The sequence below is a fragment of the Rhodamnia argentea genome, chromosome 7, assembly GCF_020921035.1.
Source record: "Rhodamnia argentea isolate NSW1041297 chromosome 7, ASM2092103v1, whole genome shotgun sequence".
In the NCBI taxonomy this organism is placed as follows: Eukaryota; Viridiplantae; Streptophyta; class Magnoliopsida; order Myrtales; family Myrtaceae; genus Rhodamnia; species Rhodamnia argentea.
Window position 1 is genome coordinate 15,497,037 of NC_063156.1, and position 24,999 is coordinate 15,522,035.

At 40.4% G+C, this 24,999-nt stretch overlaps 3 protein-coding genes and 1 long non-coding RNA gene across 5 annotated transcripts; 2 read left to right on the top strand and 2 right to left on the bottom strand.

Moving 5' to 3' along the window:
- The first annotated feature begins 1,403 nt into the window (after positions 1–1,403).
- Positions 1,404–6,557, top strand: LOC115743601 (peptidyl-prolyl cis-trans isomerase FKBP16-4, chloroplastic). Of its 2 annotated transcripts, XM_030678448.2 has the most exons (10): positions 1,404–1,557; positions 1,654–1,800; positions 2,358–2,413; positions 2,496–2,551; positions 3,038–3,095; positions 3,257–3,331; positions 4,357–4,446; positions 4,878–4,955; positions 6,010–6,050; positions 6,142–6,557. In XM_030678448.2, the coding sequence occupies exons 1-10, from the start codon at positions 1,494–1,496 to the stop codon at positions 6,167–6,169; spliced, it is 693 nt and encodes a 230-aa protein (XP_030534308.1). In that variant the 5' UTR covers positions 1,404–1,493; the 3' UTR covers positions 6,170–6,557. The 2 variants fall into 2 exon arrangements, with proteins under 2 accessions (XP_030534308.1, XP_048139159.1); XM_048283202.1 differs by lacking the exon at positions 6,142–6,557 and having other exon boundaries at positions 5,930–6,039.
- On the bottom strand, positions 2,607–3,071 carry LOC115743602. Its single transcript, XR_004015710.1, has 2 exons — positions 2,844–3,071; positions 2,607–2,800 (listed from the first exon to the last, which is right to left on the bottom strand). It is a non-coding gene; the product is annotated as an uncharacterized LOC115743602 (long non-coding RNA).
- Positions 6,558–7,694: 1,137 nt separating the features above from the next.
- LOC115743598 (wall-associated receptor kinase-like 20) lies at positions 7,695–10,204 on the top strand. Its single transcript, XM_030678442.2, has one exon. The coding sequence runs from the start codon at positions 7,976–7,978 to the stop codon at positions 9,920–9,922; it is 1,947 nt and encodes a 648-aa protein (XP_030534302.1). The 5' UTR covers positions 7,695–7,975; the 3' UTR covers positions 9,923–10,204.
- Positions 10,205–12,068: 1,864 nt separating this feature from the next.
- LOC115743596 (cactin) lies at positions 12,069–20,780 on the bottom strand. Its single transcript, XM_030678440.2, has 13 exons — positions 20,361–20,780; positions 20,172–20,263; positions 18,033–18,132; positions 16,398–16,469; positions 16,219–16,281; positions 15,955–16,095; positions 14,166–14,261; positions 13,594–13,878; positions 13,389–13,518; positions 13,144–13,286; positions 12,879–13,055; positions 12,515–12,781; positions 12,069–12,426 (listed from the first exon to the last, which is right to left on the bottom strand). The coding sequence occupies exons 1-13, from the start codon at positions 20,709–20,711 to the stop codon at positions 12,307–12,309; spliced, it is 2,037 nt and encodes a 678-aa protein (XP_030534300.1). The 5' UTR covers positions 20,712–20,780; the 3' UTR covers positions 12,069–12,306.
- Positions 20,781–24,999: the final 4,219 nt, after the last annotated feature.

Sequence of the window (24,999 nt, forward strand, 5' to 3'; positions counted from 1 at the left end):
GGATTTAGTATGTACATCAAACGACGAAAAGTTAGTCTCCTCGTTCGATCTCGGCCGTCCGTTTTAGTATGTTGATCGAACGGTCTAGGATTTAGTCACCGCTCGATCTTGACCGTTGATTTTAGTAATCAGATCCAAGGGTTGTGGCTTAGCCACGTGGGTAAGTTTGGATCATAAGATCTAATATTAGAAATTAAAATTCTCATAAAATAGATAAAAATCAGAAAAATTAGAAAATAAATAAAAAAAATGTATAAACGATGTCTTTTAAGGTCGACTCGGGACCATTCCGGTCTGGGTCGGAAATCCGGTTTGTGTGGGTCGGGGTCAACCCAATCCGGAAAAGTGAAAAAAATAAAAAAGAAAAAGAAAAATGAATTAAAAATCATAAAAATTCCAAAAAAAAATTAGAAAAAAGGGAAAAATTCATAAAAATTCTCAAAAATCACAAAAAAAGGGAAATGGCCACGTGCAATAAAAATGACAGTTTTACCCCTCCGGGCATTTCGTCCCAAATTTTTCCCAAACTATCCCCGAACTTATATAGGTCATTCTCTAAGCCCATAGGACTTTACCGAATAGCGGGGTCGGGTCCTAGGGTCGTTACAATCTTGGTCTTTCCACGCCAATTCGCCTACAATTCCAGCCTACACCCGCGAGATCCAAGGAGCTCTAGGCTCTCGGTGAAGCTCCAATTAATCCTTGTGAGTCCCAACCAAGCTCTCCTCGGTTGAAAGAGTTCTAGTCCGAGCCAAGCCTCCCGCATCATCACAAGCACTAGCCGAGATCCCAACCGCGACTAGCGCTCCCAACCAAATCGTAGCTCTCCCCAACGAGCGCTAGAGCTAGCCTCGGTAAATCCATCAATGAAGAAGCACCGGTGAACAATTCCAGTAGTCCTCGATGAGCCGGACCGACAACTTCTTTCGATTGGTCTTTAGAGATGGAGAGACGAAGGAGGAGGACGAACTCCGGAGATGGAGAGAGATGAGGAGCACGGAGGTGGAGAGGAGGAGCAAATCTAGAAGCGAAGAGGCAGAGGAGGAGCTTTGGAGCCAGGCAAGAAGAGAGAGGAGAAGGAGTGTATGAAGGAGAACGATACTCTTTAAAAAAAAAAAAAGAAATTATTTTCTTTGTTTTTAAATATACTTTTTTATTAATAAAAAATAATTTTTTTCATTAATATTATGAATCAAATGTGGAAAAATTCAAAAAAAAAATCTCAAAAGTTATTTTTGCGCTATTATTTAGATCAAAACACATGATAGGTTTTTGTCCATTAAAGCGAGGAATGAAGAAGGCCGGTAGAAGAAAACTTATCCAAGGGGTTCTCTGCCAAAAAAATGTGGACCAAATTCATTTTCTATCCTTGTTCTCTCTCTCTCTCTCTCTCTCTCTCTCTCTCTCTAATCCAAAAGCATCAGACGAGCTACAAAGCCGCTGTTGCGTTGGTTTCCTGACTTTAACTGTCACTGCAACGAACTCTTCCTGCCATGGGACTCTCCCTTCTCCCTCTCCCTCAACAACAAACCCTCTTCTCGCCACCATTCTCCATAAGTACTTCCTCCCCTCTCTCTCTCTCTCTCTCTCTCTCTCTCTCTCTCTCTCTGTGATTTTTCAGCTGATTATCCCTTTGATGTTCTGAATCCACAGGAAGCAGACAGATAAGGACGGCGCCGGCCGTCACTCTTTGCCGATGCTCATCATCTTCCTCCGGCGATTCTGGGAAAGCAGAACTCGCGCCATTGTCGCTGCGCCCGGAGGGAAGGAGAGCACTCCTGGCTTGTCTCCTGCTATCGGGTTAGCTTTTGTCGTTAGCAGAGACAGTTGGCGTTTTGCGCTCTTATGCCGGCTCCGCTTCAATTCGGTTTCTAAGGCTGTTGCAATATGGTGTCATTAGATTGACCCTGATTTACAGATTTTCTTTTTCGATAGTTTCAATCGTAAGTAAACATCTATGTAGCATGCCGAGAAAATGTCGGTTCCTTCCGCCGCTTTAGGAACCACAACACAAAGATCGATGTTGCTGTGCGATCGTGGAGGAAACTGCTTGCGTGAACGAAATAGGATGTTTAACAGCCGCAGTAGTAGCAACTCGACCAAAGCACAAACCTTTCCTTTTGGCTTTTAAACTTGAAGTCTTTTGATTGGTAATTTGGAGTCGTAAACGTGGTTTTTCATTCCTTTTTCTCTCCTCAAGTTTTGAGTTTGACACATTGTATACTATATAAGAGCGGGAATTCGTCTATCTGGCAAGTTTTTGTATTAGAACCGACCCAAATCTATTCATCAGGGTCCTGTCATCACTGACAGCTCTCTCGAGTTGTATTGTTGTCCTAATGAGTTGCTTATACCAGCTGCTGGAGTGTGTGTATCTGATGCGGCTCATGCTGTTAGCACGAGTAGAAGAGCTGTAAGTTTTATCTCCTTACACCATTCTTCGTTGGTGAGATGCTGTTTACGTGGGCAATGATGCACTTTTGGTGGTGCTGCAGCTCCGAGGAGAAAGAATACCCGAGAGTGATTTCAAAACCCTCCCCAATGGTCTGAAGTTAGTGGCCTGAATCTCTTTTCTTCTACTTTTATTTTTTTCTTTTTATATGCTCGGTAGAGCAAGTTTCTAGCCAGGACTCAAGTACTGCTTCGTTTTATACACTTTGGAAGCTCATTCTCCTTAATATTCAATCTATTTTCCAACTATTTAAGGGTTGATGTCAATATATTGACGCTCTATGATCATGTTATAGTTGCAGGGAATGTGACTTCGAATTAGATTGCATAGTTCATTTTGGACAGAGTCCTAGTAAGGAAAGTGAATGATCCAGACTTATGCAGAACTTAACAGAGTACATAGTGGAATAAATTTGCAGAAACTTTTTAGAATGTCGCATGTCACAGAGTGTCATTGCTCTCAAATTGTCACTATTTTCTACTTTTGAGTGCAATGTATACTTTTATATCTCGAAAATTTATTTGGAGGTGTAATTTTGGTGCGAGCGGACTCATGTACGGTAACTTTGAAAATGTTCTGCTCCAGGTATTATGATATAAAAGTAGGAGGTGGAGCTGAGGCTGTGAAGGGATCAAGGGTTGCAGTACGATTGTAATTCAGTTTTGAATTTCATGTTTGCTGATATACTTCAGGCCTTTTACTTCTCCTTTGTTGATGTAGAAAGAATTTGCTTTCTTTGATTGTGTTATGATTAATCGAATAACGAATCACTATGTACGATTTATGAGTAATAACCTTCATCAGGTCCACTATGTTGCTAAATGGAAGGGCATTACTTTTATGACTAGCAGACAAGGGCTTGGTGTGGGTGGAGGCACGGTAAGATTTTAGAGTTCAAATTGCCTAATCGGAAGCTATTTAGTAAGTTCTAATCATTTGTGGTTCAACTAAAGCATATAGGAATCTGTGATTAGAGCATAATTTGGATCCTAGTGGAGCATTCTCTGTGTTTTAAGTTTAGCTTCGTCAAGAGTTTTTAGTCATTGCTATCAGATGATCGAGCTGATACATGGTCTAGTTAAAAATCAACACAATGTCAGCTCTTAATCTGGATTTTGTTGTTTGTTAGTAGAAAAAAAAATTGGGAGGATTTTGTGAACCTTCTTGTAACTGCAAAAAATTGAACTATAGCCTTCTCTTTTTGAGTTAGCAACTTTAGTCGTGTGAGAGCCACTTCCTCTTGTCATTCCACGACTAGTACAACTCCGTTAACAGACTTAGCATGGATGAAGTTTAAAAGCTAAAGTTTGTGGCTTCAAGTTTTAAGAGTCCAGTTTGAGAATTAACGACATCGTTGGCATACTCTTTTATACTTAACGCCGTCTTCCTTTAGTTGGGGGTGCAAGTGCGACGTAATACTACTTTGTTTAGGCTTTCAAAACCTTCGATCAATTTACTATACTCTCAAATTGGTTTCAATCTGGTTTATACCATCAGATACTTGATGGAGAGTCATGTGGAAGGGCTCATTATCCACATTTCATTACTTTGCAATGGATAGCAATGGCTTGCTTGAAATTATTCCAAAAGCATGGTGAACGAATCGGAAGTGTTAAAAGCTCATTGACCTCGTTGAAATAGCATCAGAATGAACCACCAAGCGGGTAGTTCATCCTAAGCTCCTGTTAACAAGTTTCATTTAATAGATCTTACTGTGTTTTAAGATGCCATGAACCCCTGTTTTAAGGATTCGTGCACAGTTACTTGATGTGTTGATAAATATCTAAACTTTTATTTACATCGTTACGACATGATATTTGTGTTTCCAGTTTGTATAGTTTCTATGGCATAACATCCTTATGGCATTAGCTTGGTTATTGCTATTTTTTTGTAAATTGCTGCAGCCATATGGATTTGATGTTGGCCAATCAGAGAGGGGAACAGTCCTTAAGGGTTTGGACTTGGGCGTTCAGGGCATGCGAGTAGGCGGCCAGGTACTATGTTTTAAATTGTAGGATGATATATCTTTGTCTACTTTGACTGACTCAGCATATCATCTATTTTTTTATTATAAATTTTTCGTAGTTTTTTGTCTGCTATGGTAAAAATTCTTAAGCTGCTCTGTCTACCGTTCCTACATGGAACCAAATTAGGAGGTATTGCCTTAGTAAGTGGTTCTTTTATTAACTGGCAGAAGAGATGTTAGGTCACTTTTGCCTAAGAACTACAGTGAAGTATGAGCATTGGAGTACATGGTATGATAAGCAGATCTATAGAGTAAATGTGGTACATACGTTTCAGTAGCGCATAAGTGGATGATCCATAGAGGGGCAACAAGACTTCCCTGTACTTGCCTCTGTTGTAATTGTATTCTCTTTTACTTTTGTGTGTTTCCAATATGAAACCCAGCTGTTCTTGAACACAGAGACTACTAATAGTTCCGCCTGAGCTAGCCTATGGAAGCAAAGGGGTTCAGGAGATCCCGCCAAATGCAACAATAGAGGTAACCACCTCCTTTCTGGCCTTCTCTGCACTTTGATTTATGATCGTCATTGTCTCGTCCAGTGAAGAAGTTGTTCCCTGTTCAAAAGTAGCACATTGTATCATATAGACGAGTTTTCCACACTCAGAGGGAGCTTGCAGTATCTTATTGGAAACTAGTAAATGATAAGTAATGCGTGCATATTTCCAAGATATTTTAAGATAGGACTTCAAAATATTAACCCATCTTGAATTTTTTCAAAAGGCTGATGCAATCAAACAGAACCAATCTATAGCCAGAAAGAAGGAATTGCTGTGATGCAGTTCAACCACTTTTTTCTTTACTACTAGGAGAATTCGAAGTGCTCATTGAATCCAAGACTTCTGCTATTCTTGTTATCCTGCTGAAGTCATACCAGTTCTCTTGTTATCTTGCTGAAGTCATACCACTGAAGGAAGGACAAGAAAGAGATTGTCATCTATCTGACTCTTCTGTAGCCCTTTGCGCAGCCATCTCCTCGCTTGATTTGCTTGAGACATTACCCACAAGTAAAGCAGTAAAAGTTTCCATCCTCTGCAGATCAGAACAACTTGTTTTTTTTTGTTTTTTTTCTATACTTCCCTTTTGCCTTGGAAGGTTACATTTCTCACCCGATGAACCTTTCGGTGACATCTAAAGTATGGTCTGTCGTGTTAAAAAGAAGATGTCTCAATACTGGTGTTTGGATGCCGTCTGATGAACTTCACTGCCATTGAGTCATTGACCACTTTATTCCCAGAAGTCAATTGTGTCGCAGAACCTTTGATGGTCCTCATGAGTTACTCATATTGGCAATGTTAGGCTCCCATGATTAAAGCAGGAGCATCGCCAGTCCACCTGTATGCAAAAAGCTTCGACTCTACGGCCTTAATTGTCAAATGTAAATAGCACATATTTATGCGTAACTAACTTACGACATCCTTTGCATATGGCTATCTTCACGTGATTTCTTGCAGCTGACCTCACACAATTATTCCCTCTACTGCCTCCTTTGGTGTCGGGCTTGACCTATGTATCCTCTCTTGTGGAATTGCAGTTGGATGTTGAACTCCTTACCATCAAGCAAAGTCCCTTTGGGTAAGACATGCACATCAAGGAGAAACCGAAGTAGCGTAATGACCTTAACATGTCTCCAACAAGTCGGTGAAACTGATTGTTTGTTCTGCAGATCTCCTGTCAAAATCGTCGAAGGTTAGATCCTGTATCTTCCCAGTTGCTCGCCGTGTGGTCTTTCTAAGCAAGATGGGAACAAGGAGCTCGAAGCTTTTGTGAAGACTGAATTTTTATGGAGCACAAGTGTTGCAGACAATATTGTGCGTATGGCTGGAGATGCAAGAGTCTGCTATCCTGCAAGTTGCTCAATTTTGTTTGATTAGTCCTACACCAACTTCTGCGTAAGAACGTGTCTTGTTGAGATGTCTGCTGAGTGCATTGATCAATTACTGTTGTTATTTACCTGATTCTCTCCACACGTTATCAGTTCAATTCAGAAAAAGCGATGACTCTTGAAATATGTGAGAGACAGATAAATTCATTACACAATAAAAGAAAGCTGTTGAAGACAGAATAATGATGCCAATTTCCAAACAAAGATGCCTACTGTTAAATTCTCTGTGCAAGTAAACTGATGTGGCACATAATGTGGTTTAACAGTGACGTTTTAGAGCAATAGTTAGCAGAGAAAAGAGCTGCAATGATATCCTAAAACGTACTGGAAACAAATTAGTCCTAACTAAGAGGAATTAAAAAAATGACCATGTTAAATTTTCGGCGAACCGCATTATTTGGCTTTTGTTGACATGTCTATGGCATCTTTTGGCTCAAGCGGACATGCTCTTTTTGCACACATCAGTACCCTTAGCTACTTCATTTGCCAGGAAAAACTTAATGGCACGTATTTTTGTCTATCGAGTAAAAGTTCGTGAGCTTTTTTGAGTCCTTTAAAAAAAGTCAGGATATTTTTGTCCCTTTTTTTTTTTAACCCCGTGATGCGGCCGCCAAAAAGAGGGTGGCACATTGCTTTTGGCAAAGTGCAATAAGCATCTCAAGGGAGGAAAAGAAAAGATTTGCGAGACAGGCTCAGTGCTTCATTATGCATGTAGAAATACCTTTTCCCATGACTTTTAAACTTTCCTGCAAATCTTACATACAGAAGCATGTATGCATAGAGGCACCGCCTTTTCATTACTATTTCAGAGTCGAGCAGCCAAAAGGATCGGAAGAAGATGATCTGCGGCCCTGTTTATCAAGTGATTACATACCGACTTCTCTCTTCGCATTAGTGGCAACATGGATAAGCAAATTCTGCTCTTCCTTTTTCATTGTTTTCTGAGGAGGCTGAGGCTGGTATACTCCCCAGAGAAGAAACTGTGCATAACATCACAACTATAGGTAGTGCAGTGGCCACTAAGAGTCGTTGACTTATCCCTGGTTAATGTAAATTAGTCCGTCAATGGAACCAACGAAGAAAAAGCATGAATCCCCATTAAAATAGGAACAAAACCATTTTTAGAAAAGAAATTCGTCACAGGCGTACCGGTTTGGAGCTTTTCGTGGTCGAGAAATTAGTTAGGGGGTAAATTTGTCAAGTGCCAGCTTGGGGTTTTTGTGGTCATAAATTTAGTTTGGAGTAAATTTGTCACAGATGTACCGGTTCGAGGGTTTTTGTGATATTAACCCTTGATATAGATTAGTCTCTCAATAGAGAAAAAACATGAATCCCTATTAAATGGGAACAAAACTATTTCTGGAAAAGTTCTCCTTCAGAGAGGATTCAACTTCTTGAACATCACTTCCGCAGCATGAGAGTGAGAGGAATCAGATTTCCCCTAGAAGGACAAAAGTTTCAGTGACCCTAGATTCCCTGCACCCACTTTGGAATTTTTAGAATTTTTTTTACCCCCACTTTATTCCCATTCTGAGCTCTTTATCTACCCAAGCCTCTTCCTCTGTCATGGTATTACAAATTTCCTAGCAACTTCTCCTCCTGGTTGCATGCAACAATGACCATGCCAATGCCAAGGCCTAGTCATAAACTAGGCTTCCTTTGTGGATTTTTGACTGTTCATCTTTGCTTTATCCATCAGGGTTCTGCACAGAGGACATGCCCAAACTGTGGCTCCATGAGCATCCCCTACCCTCTGAGTACCAATCCCGCCTGTGGCAATCCGGATTACTCGCTCCGCTGTGATCCTGGGTCTGGAAAACTGTACTTCGTCTCGCTCAACGGAAGCTCCTATCTGGTGAACCGGATCATAGCTTCCTCTCAACGGATGGTCGTGCAACCATCGCCCTGGACTGGCAGCTCATGTGTTACTCGCGACGCGCTAGTCAGCGAAGGCCTCTGGTTGAATCAAACTCTCCCCTTCAACATAACTTCGTCGAACACGATCTTTTTATTCAACTGCTCACCCCGGCTCCTTGTCTCTCCTCTCAACTGCACTTCCTCGAGTCTCTGCCACCGCTACCTGGAGAGCTCGGGACATATCGACAAAGCGCGAGCAGCTCAGTGTGCCGGCGGTCTGGACCCGTGTTGCACCTTCGTTGCTGGCGGCTTGCCTTCTGCTTACAAGATCCGGCTCCACAGTTCGGGCTGTCGGGCATTCAGGAGCATCCTTCATTTGGACCCTTGTAAACCGCCCAATCAGTGGGAAGAGGGTCTCGAAGTACAGTGGGCTCCTCCACCTGAACCTCTCTGTAGATCGCAGCTGGATTGCTCTCGAAACTCCCAGTGCTTGAGAGTTGCACCAGATGGTCCCTTACGCTGCCTCTGCAATAAAGGATACTTTCGCGACCGTGCTCTAGGGACTTGCTTGAGGACGAAGAAGCATAGTTATTCCACCCTCAGCATAAAGATATCAACCGGTGTAATTTGCTTTCTTTGCCTAACCACAGTAGCAGCTGCCATCACCCTAAGAAAGTCCCGCAGGCTATCTAGTAGGGCGAAACTGGCCAAGGCGAGAGAAGATATGTTGAAGTCGAACAATTGCGGGAAATCTGCTAGGATGTTCAGCTTGAAGGAGGTGAAGAAAGCAACTAGCAATTTCTCGAGAGACCGGCTCTTGGGAAGCGGCGGATTCGGAGAGGTCTACAGAGGCGAGCTTCCAGACGGGACTCTCGTGGCCATTAAGTCGGCCAAAGTGGGGAATATCAAGAGCACACAGCAGGTACTGAACGAAGTCGGGATACTATCTCAAGTCAATCACAAGAACCTAGTTAAGCCCCTCGGTTGTTGTATGGAAGCCGACGTTCCGCTGATGGTTTATGAGTATATCGCGAATGGGACGCTCCATGACCATTTGCATGGAAAGAGGTCGACATTTTTGGACTGGACGACGAGGCTTAAAATTGCTCTGCAAACTGCAGAGGCGCTAGCTTATCTCCATTCTGCAGCATACACGCCCATTTACCACAGAGATGTCAAATCCACAAATATCTTGTTGGACGATGAATTCAATGCGAAAGTTGGAGATTTCGGGCTCTCGAGGCTTGCCGAGCCAGGTCTTAGCCACGTCTCGACTTGTGCTCAAGGGACATTAGGCTATTTGGACCCGGAGTACTACCGCAACTACCAGCTGACCGACAAGAGCGACGTGTACAGCTTCGGCATTGTGCTGCTCGAGCTGCTGACCTCACAGAAGGCAATTGACTTCGCTCGGGACGACGATGATGTCAACTTGGCCATCTTTGTTAGCCAAAGAGCTAAGAGTGGGGATCTGATGGAAGTTGTAGACCGGAAGCTGCTTGTGACGGAACCCTCTACCGATATATTGAACAGTGTGAGGCTCTTCTCAGAGCTGGCATTCGCCTGTCTCGGGGGGAGAAAGCAGGACAGACCAAGCATGAAGGACGTTGTCAAAGAACTCCAGTGCATCATTCAACCGGAATGTCAAGCCGAATGGCATAGCGTTCCGGTGACGACGGGACAGCAATCATCGGATGGACCCTAATCTGATGCTCTTTTTTCTGCGCCATGCCAACCGGACGTTGCTATCTCGGATATTCACACCAGAAAAAGAGATGGAGCGTCGCTGATGCGGGCGGAAACGACGACGCCGAGCGGTTTCAGGAATATAGATTCGGTGGGTCAGGGAGGGAAAATGAGGGAAAGTTAAGGGATCAGATGCCAAGCTTTGAGCAGAAAGTAGGATCCATGGAAATGGGGACCTGTGGATCTCATTTGAGATTGGTGGAATCTTTTGAGGATCTTGTAACTTTAGCATTTGTAAAAGATGAGTATATTTTTGTTGTGATTTTCTTGTCTGTTCATATGATCCGAAGCTTTCTTGGTTCTGTTATTTGTTTTTAGATCCAGCTAATACAAGGAGGCAAACGAACTAGGAATGCTTTGTTGCCTTGTCTTCAAGACATCATGATTCTAGAAGTGGTGTGCATCGCACGTGTAGTAACTAAATAAAACAAGAGTCAAAGCACATGGACAGCGATGATCGGTCGGTTCCTCATCACATCGTCCTCGCCACGCGGCCGTGACTGTCTTGAAAATAATCATCCGGGTGACGCTGGTGCCGAATGACTCGGACCGGCGCAATTACTCATATGGTAAAGTTACTTGAGTTATTGCGCCAATTTCGACACACGCCCTTTTAATAAGCGTGCTCCAATTCCGAAACAAACATTTTTCTAAGCTCTCCTTGCCTTGTTGGTTTCACATCCAGCACTGGCGAGAAAAGCATGATTGGCAGATATGGCTTGCTTCGCTTGGAACCAGACACATGCCGAACCGCTTCTTTCCTCCTACTGGTTGGAAGGAAGAAAGCTAACAAAATGGGAATGAATAAACTGGAAAAAAAAAAAGACATCGGAATGGCATTAGTCAAAAGCAGAGGAGATTTGATCCGTGAATCCTTTCGTAAAAAGACTAATCATTGTCTCCACAGGTTTCCGGGGTGGAGATGAGCAATCATGCGCACCACACAAATTACAAGAGAAGCTTTCCCGAATACTACAATAAAGTCAATCGCTTCAAAACAGTGAGAAACTTTTGTGATACTAATTAAAAAAAAAAATTGACACATATGATGATGTCTCAACTCTGATTGCGCGTGCAATGCGATATCTGAACTTTAAGTCGATGTGTAATGCAGTCTCCTCATGGCAAGCTCAACATGCTCTAGTGGTTTTTTCTGTTAATGTTGAGGGGTCCAACATCTGACCTTTTAATCTAATGCCTAGAAAAAGTTTCCATCATATACATAGCGAATTTTCATTTGGGCCCCACATGGAGGGCCCACGAAATGGACTTGCTACGATGCATATAGTCCAGTGGACTCGGGTGTCCCTTGCAATAAAACCCGTTATCCATGACCGCTAGGCCGATAGCTTAGGTCACGATCAACTTGCTCTAATGATTTAGGCGGTGGGCGCAAATTATCTTCTCTCCGGTGGGAAATATCTAGTATTTCCACAGTTTTATATTGGGCCATCCATACGAACTCGTTGAAGTTTAAAGAATGGTATTCCCACCAAACAAACAAACAAACAAATCTTGATCTACCCTCGAACGAACTTACTCGCCAAAAAGTTCTCTTTTGCGTCGTCGGGTGAACCTTGCTTTTTGAAAGTACTTTTTACCTCTCGTGTACAGAATTAAAGTCCAAAAAGAGTAATTTGTAGAAGTCGCTTGAATGTTTGAACAAAGTTAAATCACCTTTGCACATCACTGTTCTAAAACGCCTATTTCACCTGTTTGTTGCACTAGACCGAATGACATTTTCACAATACTGGAATTTTCCTGTACAATGGTTTCAAATTTTACATATTGTTGGACCGACTTATCCTGAACAGCTCAACCAACCGCCATTTGAAATATGTATAAACCATCTTAAAAGAATAATTAGAAGATCTCAGGACAGGCTCTTTATGAAAGAAGGATATTAAGGTCTACATGTGGTTGCTTCATGAAAATAGCCGGTATCATCATCAAATGAACAAATGATAACCCGTGGGCAGCTGCTGCCTCGCACATTCCGAGGAAGCAAATATCAATAACATTCCCCATAATGCAAGTATACATAACCCCTCCTATCACTTTCCAACCCATAATTCCGATATAGCTTGGCCAAGAAGATAAATAAATCAATACAACAACTATAAGTTAGTAAGTAAAATAGCAGTTCAGCGAGTATTACAAGACTGTTCAATGAACATGCAATGATACAAACTTCAGTCTCCTAGCTCCCGAAATACACATTGCTAGTTTAAGCTTAGAAGTTAGAATCCACAATCCCACTGGCAATTCGAAGTGTCAGAGAAGATCCAAAACAAGTTGCAATTGTTTGCCTATGGTTTCCATAGAAAAAGAAAAAAAAACTGATCATCGACGGTAGCGATGTCGTTTGAAGTTGAAATAAACATGCAAAATCCCTCTTTCAAAAGTGCATTTGAAGCCCTTCTTGTGTGAATATTCCCATTCTTTATTCACAATCCTAAAAGCCTGCAGCACACCAGCAGCATGTGAATCATATAATCACCAAAAGGTTTACGAATTCACAAAAGGTAATTTTCTGATCAAATAGACTCACAATGTCCTCATATGGAGGCCCAGCATGGAACCGGATGATACAAGTCTCTGAGCTGTTCCCATCCTTCTCAATGGTGTATGTTGGGGCCTTAGTTTTGTCGACAAGATCAGGATAAAAAATATTGAATTTATACCCTTGCACGATCTTCGGAGGTGGATTATCATGATCATAATGTGTTTGATTGTACTTATTCCACTCATATCCAGTGTGGACACGGTTGAAATATTTTGGTTTTCTCGGTCGATACTTGTCATGCCACCAATAAACCTGCATCCACATGGATAAATTCCAGGATCAGGTTATCTGAGAAAAATATGACATGACTAACTCGAAGCCAGACGAGAAAATTGGAGATATGAAGCACCTGTGAGTCCAGATTCACCTCCGCACCGGTGCCAAAAACTGCATCACCTTCCTCCATGACTCCCATGGCTTTGATGGCCTTCATTTCAAAATTATCTTCTGATGGCGCTGGCTTTGACGCCATAGCTTCTTGCATCCGTCTTTGTTGTTCTTCCAGTACGTCCATTCTTTTCCGTTCCTAAGAATATACACCAGAAAACCTGTGGTTAGATGCACATCCTTACTCACGTTGCACTGAGTAGTCTGCAGGGAGCAGAGGAAGTTACCAATGCAACCCTGTCCTCTTCAGGGTCAACAGCCCCTTCAGTTTCATCACCATGCAGCAGTTGCGGAGAAAATGATCCAGCCTCCTCTTCTGACTCCATCACCTCTTCTTTAGGTAAGGGTTCTGGGGACATTGATCCTTCATCTAAACAATAAAACCACGGGAATGGTAAGCTTAGTACCCAGTCTGAACTGAAAGGCGAAACAAGATTTCTATAGAAAAAATTATCAGTAGACAGAGACATACCATCAGGCACACCTTCTTGTATAGGACTGAGGACATTAGTGGTTTCTGATTTATCAACAACATCCGCAGGTTGCTCCAGACGATGAAGATGCTTGCGCAACATTCTCGCATGAAATTCTTTCAAAAATGCCTATGATTCATTCAGTCAAAATTGATTTACCAAATGTGCATTCTCAACAGTGCAAGAAAATTTCAATAAACATACCTTTGCCTTGTATATGTGGATCCGTTTGAGGATAGCCTCCCAAAACTCCACGACCTTAGCTGTGCCAGAACGCAACTGAGTCTCCACACCAGCATGTATATCCTCCAATTCTCGGTACGTCTTCTTATGCAGATAATCCCTCACATCTGCTTCAATGCGAGAATGTATACCCCTTTCTTCTGCAAGCAACTCAGCAGGAGGCTCCTCCCCACGCACTCTAGCTCGATCGAGTGCATCCTTTTTTCTAGCTTCTGCCAGCTCCCAATCGCAAACCACTAGAAGTGCCTGCTCATTAAGAAAAAGAAATAAGAATCTGTAGATCCAGAAGGTCAACTTTTCGTATTCTACTCCGAATAATTTACCCTTTTAGACACTACTTAGAGGTAACATCCTTGCGCTGGTCAAAGGCCAAACACCATTTTATGTGTCAATGATCTCATAGAGCTCATATAGCACTTCCACGACTAAGATAGATACCAAAACCAAGGATTCAGAGAATTGATTCATTTAGGATAGACACAAAATGAAAGTTCTCTAAACCATTCGCATGCAAATAAGAAAAAGCATATTACCTTCCAGTACTCAACATGTGTCGGTGTCTCTGTGTCCAAATCGAGATGCATTTTGATGTCACCACGAAGCTCTTCCATTTCTTTCACTGTTAAGCCCTGAATCAAATGCAGTGGCAAGGACAGCTAAGCTACTATAACAACAAGCCTCTCCAAATTCAACTTATCAAAAATTTATTTTGAATACTTTATCAGGAAAACAAACCCAACAGTTTCTCATTTTATACTTTCTTTGGAGATACCAACAGGAATATTTATACACAATAGTTTTAACAATAAATTCACTTCATAGCCAATTAAAGCACAGTTTGTATGGCCAACAATTTATGACCCATCTCCCATTGACCACTGAAGTCGAGTATAAAACTGCTGAACGCTCAATCAAACCCCCAAGAGATGCACCTTCAAAGCAGGTTAATTGTCCCATTGAAATAAAATAAAATATTAAGAGCTTGTTGAGGAGCTTTTATCCACACTTTTTTGTGGCTTAGGACTTTCAATCCAACAAGCTGTTAGGCACCAAAGCAACAGAAAGAGAAGCTAGGGCCAGAAGCAGCCCCTATTACCCAGCTTTTGAGAAGAGATTTTGACTTCCAAGACCCAATAAATCACAAGATCGTCTTTATGCTCATTTCTTCCTGTTTGTTGTATCTTTGGAAATGCAACAATTTCAAAAGTTTCAATTCCTAAACACTCAGTCTAATAAAATTCTAAATGAGGGAAAAGAGGAGGATGGGAAAGAGGACTTAAGGCTAAAAGAGATGCTGCCCGCTAATGAAGAAACTTTAGACAATGATAGGAAATAAAACCATGGCAAAAGACATTCAGTATCAGAGGAACAGGTACGCCTGTCAATCGTCAGACTGCAGACACCACAGGTTGAAAGATCATGGATAAAAAAGAGTATGCTGGATTATCCTTAAAAGAGAATCCATCCCCTGACATTTTCAGGTCAGCCACAGATGAAGAGGGTATATTGTTGCTTGTACAAACATAATTCACTGGAGCTATTCTTGTACATGGATGGCTCAAAAGTGGCAAGTAAAACAACTTTTTAATCATATGTATAAGATACTTGCGCAGGGTAGCGCAAAAATAAGGCTAGGAGTGTTTAATGCAGAATGAAAATTTTCAGCCAACTCTTACTGAAAGTTCCTTTTTAAAAGATTTTTTATCCCAAGCATCTTATCTCATTCTGAGAAACTTTCACCATTTGGAGGCTCTATAAGAGGGCATCTAAACAGTGGACAGTGTGCAGAATAGAGGTTACAGGCCAGCATATAAATGTCGTTATATAAAAGAGCACGTGAATTAGTAAACCATGGAAAATCTTATTGCTCTTTGTTGAGACGACAACTCAATCTGCTGCTGCAATTTTTCGTATGCAGGAGGCATGAGCTCTTTAAGTCAGCAAGTAGCTTGGAGCTTCATCAATGACAAAAACGAGAGAAACTTGTCTTGTCCTATTCATCCTCCAATTTCTAGACTTGTTTCAAGAGTGGGCAAAGTTCTATCCTTTACGAACCAAGCAACTACATGTATGGTGAACAGGGTATGTACTTCACAGAAGTTGTGTTTTTATTAACAAGAGAGAGACTGTTCATTTATAATCCTAGTTATTAGCATACTCTCTTTTCATAAATAATTTACACATAAAAGTACCTCTTCAATACCTTGTACATGTAACTAATCATTTAGCTTTTAAAAGAAAATAAAATACAAGTAGGAAAGGCAAAGAAACACCATTTCTGTCAAAATAGGCAGTTTAATATTAGAAAAATTAAATTTTCACCTGGAAGACCATGTAAGGTTCATTCAATTCAATATCAAGATCATCTGAACCATTGAGGTGCTTAGATAGAAGATCAATTGCTTTTGCACGCCCTTCACGCAATCTGATCTCTGACCTGACTTTGCTTTGATCAAAATGAAACTGCAAGAGAAAATGTGTGAAAGACTCACCATATTTAGAACAAAGAATTGTCAAAATGATGCCTCTGAAGACTAGACCACACGAGATGGGGAACTCGAATTACAGAATAAGCAGTAGTCATACCTCCTCTTCTTTCTTCTCCCAATCTTGAAACTCTGCTCGAGCACGCTCTCTGGCAAGCAATGCCTGAAGAAAGCAGAAATATAAGAATTATCTCTCGGCACCATTAAAACTACTAGAATTCCACTCCCATCACCAAAGCAACAAGAGAGGTTCTGCTTTGGTGACTGCACCATACATACCATTTCCTCCTCATGCTGAGCCTTTTCAAGTGCTCTTTCTTCCCTTCTCTTCTTCACTTTCTCAATCTCTGCCTGGTGTAATTAGAATAACATTTAATTTAAGACTTTTTGCTTTCTATCACATGAGATTCCACATTTATTTCATATAGCACAACCTATCCTTAAAAACCTATATAAATCAATACATAGAGCCACTTGCAATCATGCAATTTTTTGTCAAAATTTCAAATCTAACCTAAGCTTTTTCATATGGGCAGGAAAGTTGATAAGTAATTTTTTGCTTAAAGAAAGTGGATATAAAACAGCCTAAATAAGTTTTTTTTTTTTTGGTAAAGTACCTAAATAAGTTTATCTTACTAAAAGGAAAGTATAAAGAAGTAAACTTGAATACAACCACCTTCGACTGAATTCATAGGAATGTCATATATAGGCATGAAAGAATCAATTATCCATGCACTAATACTAAGGAAAGATCACTCAAGGCTCAAACAACCTAATGAAAGATGCATGACCTAAAGATCCAAGAGCCTGAGCCCTAACATAGTACCACTTGTTTATGGATAAACCTAGTAGGCAAATGCCAAAGAAATTTCCCGGTGCATTTTTCTTTTTGGAGACATTGAATGGACAAAAATTCGGAGCTAATTGTCCTTTCAAACAAGATTTTAGAGGTCTGCTTTTAAACCTAAATGATTAAGTCGGAGTACATGGGTAGTAACATAACTATGAAAAAAAGAGAGAAGAAAATGCCAATTAAGGTATAACTAAGACCCACAAGTCTCACTAGCTTGGGTTTCTACTTCATAGCAACTAAGACATACGAAAACATTGCTACACCGAGTAGTAAACTTAAAAGCATAACCAGAGAAGTGAAAGGGGCTCCATCAGAGAGGCAAAGAAACTTTAAGAGGACATTTAAGCCAACTATCTCCTACAAGGCATTATTAGAACACCAATTTTTAAGAAAATAAAAAATGAAATCTGAAAGGGCAATGCGTTTGTAGCATAGTATAGGAAATAGCGGATTCCTAAACAAGAAGACTAGCTCAACAAAAAAACCATAACAAAAACCCTGATGAATCTGTAGTGCACAAACAAAAGTGGCAGATGGCCATTAAAAAGGTCTAAAAGATCCGAGAAGATGGAACAAGTAGGAGTAGGCAAGAAAATTATGTGATAAATTCCATCATTTGGGAACAATACCTTTTTCAAAGAACTTGATGGAACAAAAAAGGCATCAAATAGTCCAACCTGAACTTTTGCCTTGCATATTTATGAACTTTATTTCATCCATTCTCAATTTTATTAGACAGTTACGGATGCATTTCTGACTTCCATTGTAAATACTAATTCCATTACGTTAACCACCAGCATCAAACATGCAAGATAAGCTCATAGAGAATCTACCATCCATATTTATATGCTTCATCAAATTATGATGCTAAAGATGGAAAAACAGCAAGATTATCTGTTTCTGCACCCAAATGATTCAGCATCATAGCTAAACAAATTCATCAGAATCGCCACATATGAAATCTATAAGCCAACATCAAGCACACAGATTGTGCAGAAAAAAAAGTATAAACAAGAGAAAAAGAAACCAAATTACAAGAAAAACTTTAACGTTTTTTATACCATTCTTTCTTTCTGCCTCTTTTTCTCTGATTTGATAGAGAACATGTCAAGATCTGCACCCTGGGCGACATCACGCTCAATCTTCTTTTTCCATACAAACCTGCAATTTCATTACCCTATATCAGAATCTTCTTCACAAGAGTGCCTTATCCACAAATAATTTTCAAAAGAAGAAAAGATCCCGTGCTGCAGATAATATTCTTGCTACATAGAGTATGGACACAACAATTCTGAAATGCTCTTGTTTAACCTGCATCTCCAAATATGAAAGGCAAGAAATACCAGCAACAGCTTATTTTTATAAATGCTAAATAGTAAAGTAACATTGGGAAATGGAAATTTTATCTTAACACCATTGGCCGACATGTCAGCATGCAACGAGTGATACCAGTAAGGGTGAAATGCATAGCTAAAAGGTGGAAAAAGGAGAAATAACAATCTAGTTTAGCACGCAATAGGTTTTCTATTTTTCTTTTTTTTTAATTCAGTAGCAGGCCTGGTGCTTGCTATGCGATTTGCACTCCCGCTTGTTTTGCTTCTTTAAGTGAAAACTTGGCAAGCTCCAAACTACACACGATGAAGGATTTATGAGATAGGCTTATAACCAACAAAATGCAGAAGACTAAGAACAAGAGATACGTCAAGAATTTTGTCAACTCTACCATGAACTTCAGAAACTTAAAATGTTGAAATTGGCATGCACCAGTTCCACCCTGCCTTTAGTACTTAGTTACCATGATCATTAAGCACCGATACAACAGCTGGCTAGGCACTAACATGGCACTATGGTGGGTTTGATTCTAGAAACACCAGCTAGAAGAAAAGAGAGAGAAAGGTAAGATCAGCGTCCATCACTGCTACAACAACTAGCGACTAACAGGATCCACTGGGATTTAATAGCTGGAACCAATTTTCACAGAATTCAGCTCTGAGACTATTTACCATCAATATGAAAGTGTGGGGTGGGATCCACCACTTAACAACCAAATCCACTAAGGTTCGAGTTGCCCCTGTCCATTACATGACAATCCTAGCAAATCTGGCGGCAGCTAGATCTAAAATGAAATTAAATGTGATTTGTTTAGTTCTATATTGAACTATATTAGATGTGCATAGTTAGTATCATATCATTGCCAAGTCATCATGTCACCCAAATAGGATGCATACCAACAGTACTAGCCGTCAGTGTAAAAATGAAGGTTTCACCATTTGGATTACAATTACACAAGAAGAAAGCATCCGTTTGATTAGAAAATCCTCCTTCCAAATATCAACCAAATCAATGACAAGAAACCCTTTTGTTCACTTGGCGATGTCATCAACTGCTTATATCTGATAGTCTCCTCATTGAGTGACCAGGTGGTAATATTAAGAAATTGAATCTATCCTCGCAGAAGAGTACCAATCAACAGCATAGACTGTAGTTAGTTTCAAACTCAAACACAACTGGAAAATCACAGTTTGGAAGTAACCGAGAAGACCTCTGTCCACATTATCTCATAGGAGCAATAACATGGAAAACACAAGCAGCAAAGGAATACACATAATACTCTGTTTCCAAGGAAGACAACACTTTCCAATTAACACCCGAAAGAACTCTTTGAACCTTTTTTCTCCACATCGCAATGTACCAGTGGATAGCTCACATCTGTTGACATTGTTAAGCATGTCAGACATTCCGGTCTTTTTCATGACATTATTCTCAGCCTGCACATGTCAGACATTCCAGTCTTTTTCATGACATTATATTCAGCCTGCGCATTTGGGACATATTTCCTTAACCATGCCTCTAAAACCTGCTCCTCTTGTCGGCAGAGCAAAATTAATTCCTCATACTAAATAGAATCGAATTATGTTTTTCCCTATCCAGAAGCCTAAAGGCTCATGCCGTTCATGGAAAGGGCAAAATCAGCATTCATCTTCAGAAGAAACAGCCACGTTATTCCTGCCAATGCCTCCTTCCAGTGCGATAAAAAGATTGAAATTAAGAAGATATAATCGGGACATGATATTCTCTCAACAATTTTGGTACATTAAAGCATTAACTCATAGCTACTAAGCTTGAACCGACAATCACTTCAAGGACACTCTTCAGATCAGAAATCAGGACCCTCTTCAAATCAGAAATCAGATACTTACTTCTCATTGAGGTTTGAATCACCGAAAGGATTTGAAGCATTGGAATAACCAGCGACTGACTGTGACTTCAACTTCTTCGCAACGTGCATCGCCTGATAATTACAGCATGAAAAGGCTATCATCGATTCCATAGAGAAACAGCGAAAACCAAATCGACAAAAAGACCAATCCTGCACGCAACGCGCATACCTTCTTCTGAGCCCTCTTCGCTTTGTACGCCTCAATTTCTTCGTCTGTAATAACCCTCGAGCTGCGCTTCCGGTCGCTTCCGCTGCTGCCATCCGAGTCGTCAGAATAACGAGTAGAGCTCCTGCGTTGGCTCCGGCTCCGGCTCCGGCTCCGGCGACTGCTTCTGCTGCTGCGGCTGCTCCTCTCTCGGCGCTTGCTGGAGCTCCGCGATGGCGACGAGTCACGGCTTTCGGATTCTGAGTACGACGCGGACTCCGATACCGAATCGTCCGATCTTCCTCTTCCTCCACTTCGATTCCGCTTCCTCTGTGAAGAAGACGATGCTTCTTTCTTGCTTCTGTCCGACCCCATCGCCCCTTCCCGCGAGCAGTCGCCAACTATTTTCTAGGGGTTCAGTCGCCAACAGAAAATGATAGGCGTCGGATACAGGTTGCGCGTGATAACACTTTTGGAGGGGTGAATTTGTGCTCCAAAATTACTTTTAAAGCATAAATTCTTTTAAAGCATAAATTCAATTAGCAACGTCACTTTTAAAGTAGAAATTCATTTTATAAAAATTTATTTTTGAAAGAAATTTTCACTTCTGAAGTAAATTTTCACTTCTGAAGTTATTTTCTTTTTCCAATTTGAGTAGTTAAAAAAAACAGCTTCTCTAACTTAAGAATTATTTATTATCTCTCTCTTTTTATTACGCCCCCATCCATTTTTTGATCATATCCACATCCTCCAATCTCTGCGGCCGTGGACTGTCATCGGCCGCCGCCCATAACCCCAACCACCAACCATCGCCTACCCTTGCCCACGACAAACCTCCGCCAACCGCCACCTACCGACCATCCTCGATAGCCAACACCGCTGACCTTCGGCAGCCGCCGCCCATCGCCACCCGCGATCGCCGACCACCGCCCACCGCCAACCTTCGCTAGCTGTGATGACCGCCAACCACCGATCTTCACCGACCATGACCGCCACCGACCGCCGCCGATCGCCGCCAACCGCCGCCGTCGAATCACCATCTCTGGCAACGGGAGTAAAAAATAAATAATAAATTTTTATTTTTAAAAATTAAATAATAATTTAATAATAAAAATTATTTTTAAAGAAATTTAAAAAGTTCAAAAATAAAGTGAAAATTTTTCGACCGCCGATAATACTTTTTCATATAATATTTTGTGTTAATAATATTTCATAAGTAGAAGTTGTTAATGGTTACCAAACGAATTTTTCTGATCAAAAATAATTTCAAAAGTAGAAGTAGAAAAATCAACTTTTGCTTTTAAAGAGAAGTAGAAAAATCAACTTCTGACAAGAAGTTGATTTCCGAAACATAAGTGTTACTATGCGCGCCCATACATATGGAAGAGAATGGAAATTCACATAGGGGGTTGAAGCCGTTTCCTGGAATAAGTTTAAACCGAACCTTTCTGGTTAATACTAACAAAATCTCCAAACTAAAAGACGTGACAACTTAATGATATATTTGTGATAAATTTATTCTAAATTAATGTTATAAAAAAATTGAATTAGTACATCTATAATAAATTTATTCAAAACTAATTTTTTAATCACTAAGGATCCAAAACCGATAATCATGTGATAAATTTATCATTCATTAGTCTTTGTTAAAGTTTAGGGCCAAAATCTATTCCAAGTTCAATTTGAAAGCAGAATTCGCGCAGCTAGGATTTTACATCCCAAACCAGCATTTTCAATGGACTGTTGTCCCATTTAGACTCAAAACAACCCATTCTCTCTTCCAGAAAGCAATGTGCAGAATTTTCCAGCCTGTTCTACCACATGCCCAAGCCTATATTGACGATATCCTCCTCTACTCTGCTAATGAGGAATCCCACTACAAACTCCTGTCCCAATTTGCTGATATCATAAAAAGATATGGCATCATGCTTTTCTAGAAGAAAATGCTTGTAGCACGTAAGGAGATTGAATTTCTTGGTATGTATCTTAAGAAAGGAACTTACTACCCCGGAGTAATCTTCTTGTTCTCTGAATAGGCTACCTCATAGAGGTAATCTATCTTTGAAGCAGTTGATTTACGTAGTTCATGTGAAGGAGCTAATGAAATGGGGTGATTCATGATGAATTGGGAGAGTTACATCCGTAAGAGGTTCCATGAGAATGAAATTTTCTTTCCTTACAGGTCCAAAACTAAGAATCCTAATCTTAACTTGGAATTTGACGATACCGGCTCTGATACCAAAAAGGAAGCAAAGAAAAGCCTAAATCAAGAAGTAGGTGTGCTAATCCCATATCAAGCCGTTGGCATCAAGCCGTTGGCGATTTCGAGGGGTCCGCCCATTAACGTTTAGATTTATTCTTGAAACTCAACCCTCAAGACACTAGATATTTCTAATCCACGGGTTCTATTAAGTGCAAGTGGATAGCATACTGAACCAAATCGTACATGATCCGGAAGATTTCCCAAAGCACGGGGAATTCCCCTTGATGATGAAGACGTCGAATCAGTCTTCTCTATTGAAGATGAACCCTCATCCGAAATCATTTGTGCCATAAAAGTATATTTATCTAATTTCGATGACTTTCCAGGAGAAATCTTTGCCTTCTTCCCGGATCCCGTTGTAGATTCTTTTCACATCCAATCCCTTGTGTTCCACTCTCCCTACATTCCAATACAAATATTGTTTCCTAAACAAAATAAGCCCTTCCAAGTTATAGCACTCATAGATATTGGAGCTGCTGCTTCCCTGATAGACATCGAAGTACTTCCGGAAGAATTTTGGACACCTCATACTGGTAATACTTTTGCTACCAAAGTGCGCACCAAGTCATTAACCCTTAAGATCTTTCCCCAATATTCAATCACCCCAAAAATCCTTAGATGTCACTCCCATGATAAAGATCTTATCGTCGATTGGGATATTTTAGGCTATATCCCGCAACTTAAAATTCTTCCTAATGGTATGCAATACAAAGATCATTTCAAAGAATTTGTTGACATCCAAAGGCTTTTTTAATCATCCAATCCGAAATTCTTGACCCTATCACTCAAACCATCCTTTCTTGTTGTGCTGAAACTCATTCCCAGTTTTCTCAAATTTGTTCTCATCCTCTCTAGAAGAATTTAGATTTCTTTGTTTGTTTGCTATTTAAAAAGAATGAGGATATCAATCCCATAAAAGCCAGTCATTCCGGGATGAATCCCGATCATCTTGCTCTCGCCCAAAAAGAGTGTTCAGAATTGCTTTCTCAAGGTCTCATTGAACCTTTAGATTCTCAATAGGCTTGCGAAGTTTTTTATGTCAACAAAGAGTAAAACAAAACCGTAGGGAAGGAACTTACTGCCTCGGACCTCACATTGTAGAAGACCTACAAAAGTTCTAAAACAAAGATTTAACTATCAATCAAGTGCAATCATTTCTTGGCATTGTCAATTATCTATGGGATTTTGTTCCGAAAATTTCTAAGGTGCTCCATCCACTTCAAAGGATGTTAAAGAAAAATTCACCACCATGGGGATCAAAGCAAATAAGGGCAGTCACTCATCTAAAAGAGGTATTACAAAATCTCCCTCCCTTACAGATTCCATATACGGGGAAAAGAGTTTTGCAGATAGACACCAGTGACAAATACTAGGCAGCCATACTTCTTGAAGAAGTTGGTGGTAAGCGTTGAATTTGCACTTATAAAAGTGGATGGTTCACCTAGGTAGAAATGCATTATCATTCCACCTTTAAGGAAATCTTGGCAATCAAATATGGCATAAAGAAATTCGAATTTCACCCCATAGGGCACCATTTTTTTTTTTTGTTAAAATGGACATGTCCTCTTTCCTCCGGATGCTCAAATTTAGGCAAAAGCAGATTCCCCATCCACAACTTTTGAGATTGGCGGAATGGTTTTGGAAATATTATTTTGATACCAAACATATTTCGGGAAAGAAGAATGTGCTTGAAGATTTCCTCTCTAGGCCAAAATAGCCAATCTCTTCAATAAACATGTATGGGCAAAAATAATTCACGGGTACATTTAATGCGGTTAATATGAGAGAACACCGGTGACCTTCATACCAGTATCCTCCTCATGCTCCGGATTTAATCAAGCAGAACCAGTTCACTCCTAGCCTCATAGAAAGATTTTGGCATTATCATTATCTCATCTTTAAAGATTATGGTGGATTAATGCTAAAATCACATGATCTTAATTATGACTACCCATTCATCCATCCACTTTAGTGGTCTCCAGATCTTGATTTCCCGGAAGGCCTCAAATGGATGTTATGGTACATGTTTAATATCTACCATGTTGCTATTGAGTTCCCCACATACAAGATTGTAAGGGCTTTGTCTAAGGCTTTCATGGGAGACTAAGTTTTGGCTTGAAATATCAGTGTGAAATTGTGATACCATGAGTTTCTAAGTTAGATAATACATGACCCTTGACAAATGTACCAGATTGATGTTTTCACTCTCCGTTTGTCACTAATATATCGATTTGAAATTTTTCGTGGTATCAACCCAATTTTACTGAAACTAGATGATAAGTAAATTTGTCACATGTGTACCAATTTGAGATTTTTAGTTATCAAAAAATTAGTTTGGGATAAATTTATCACATATATATTAGTTTGGAATTTTTTGTGGTAAATTTCCGAAAAAATCCT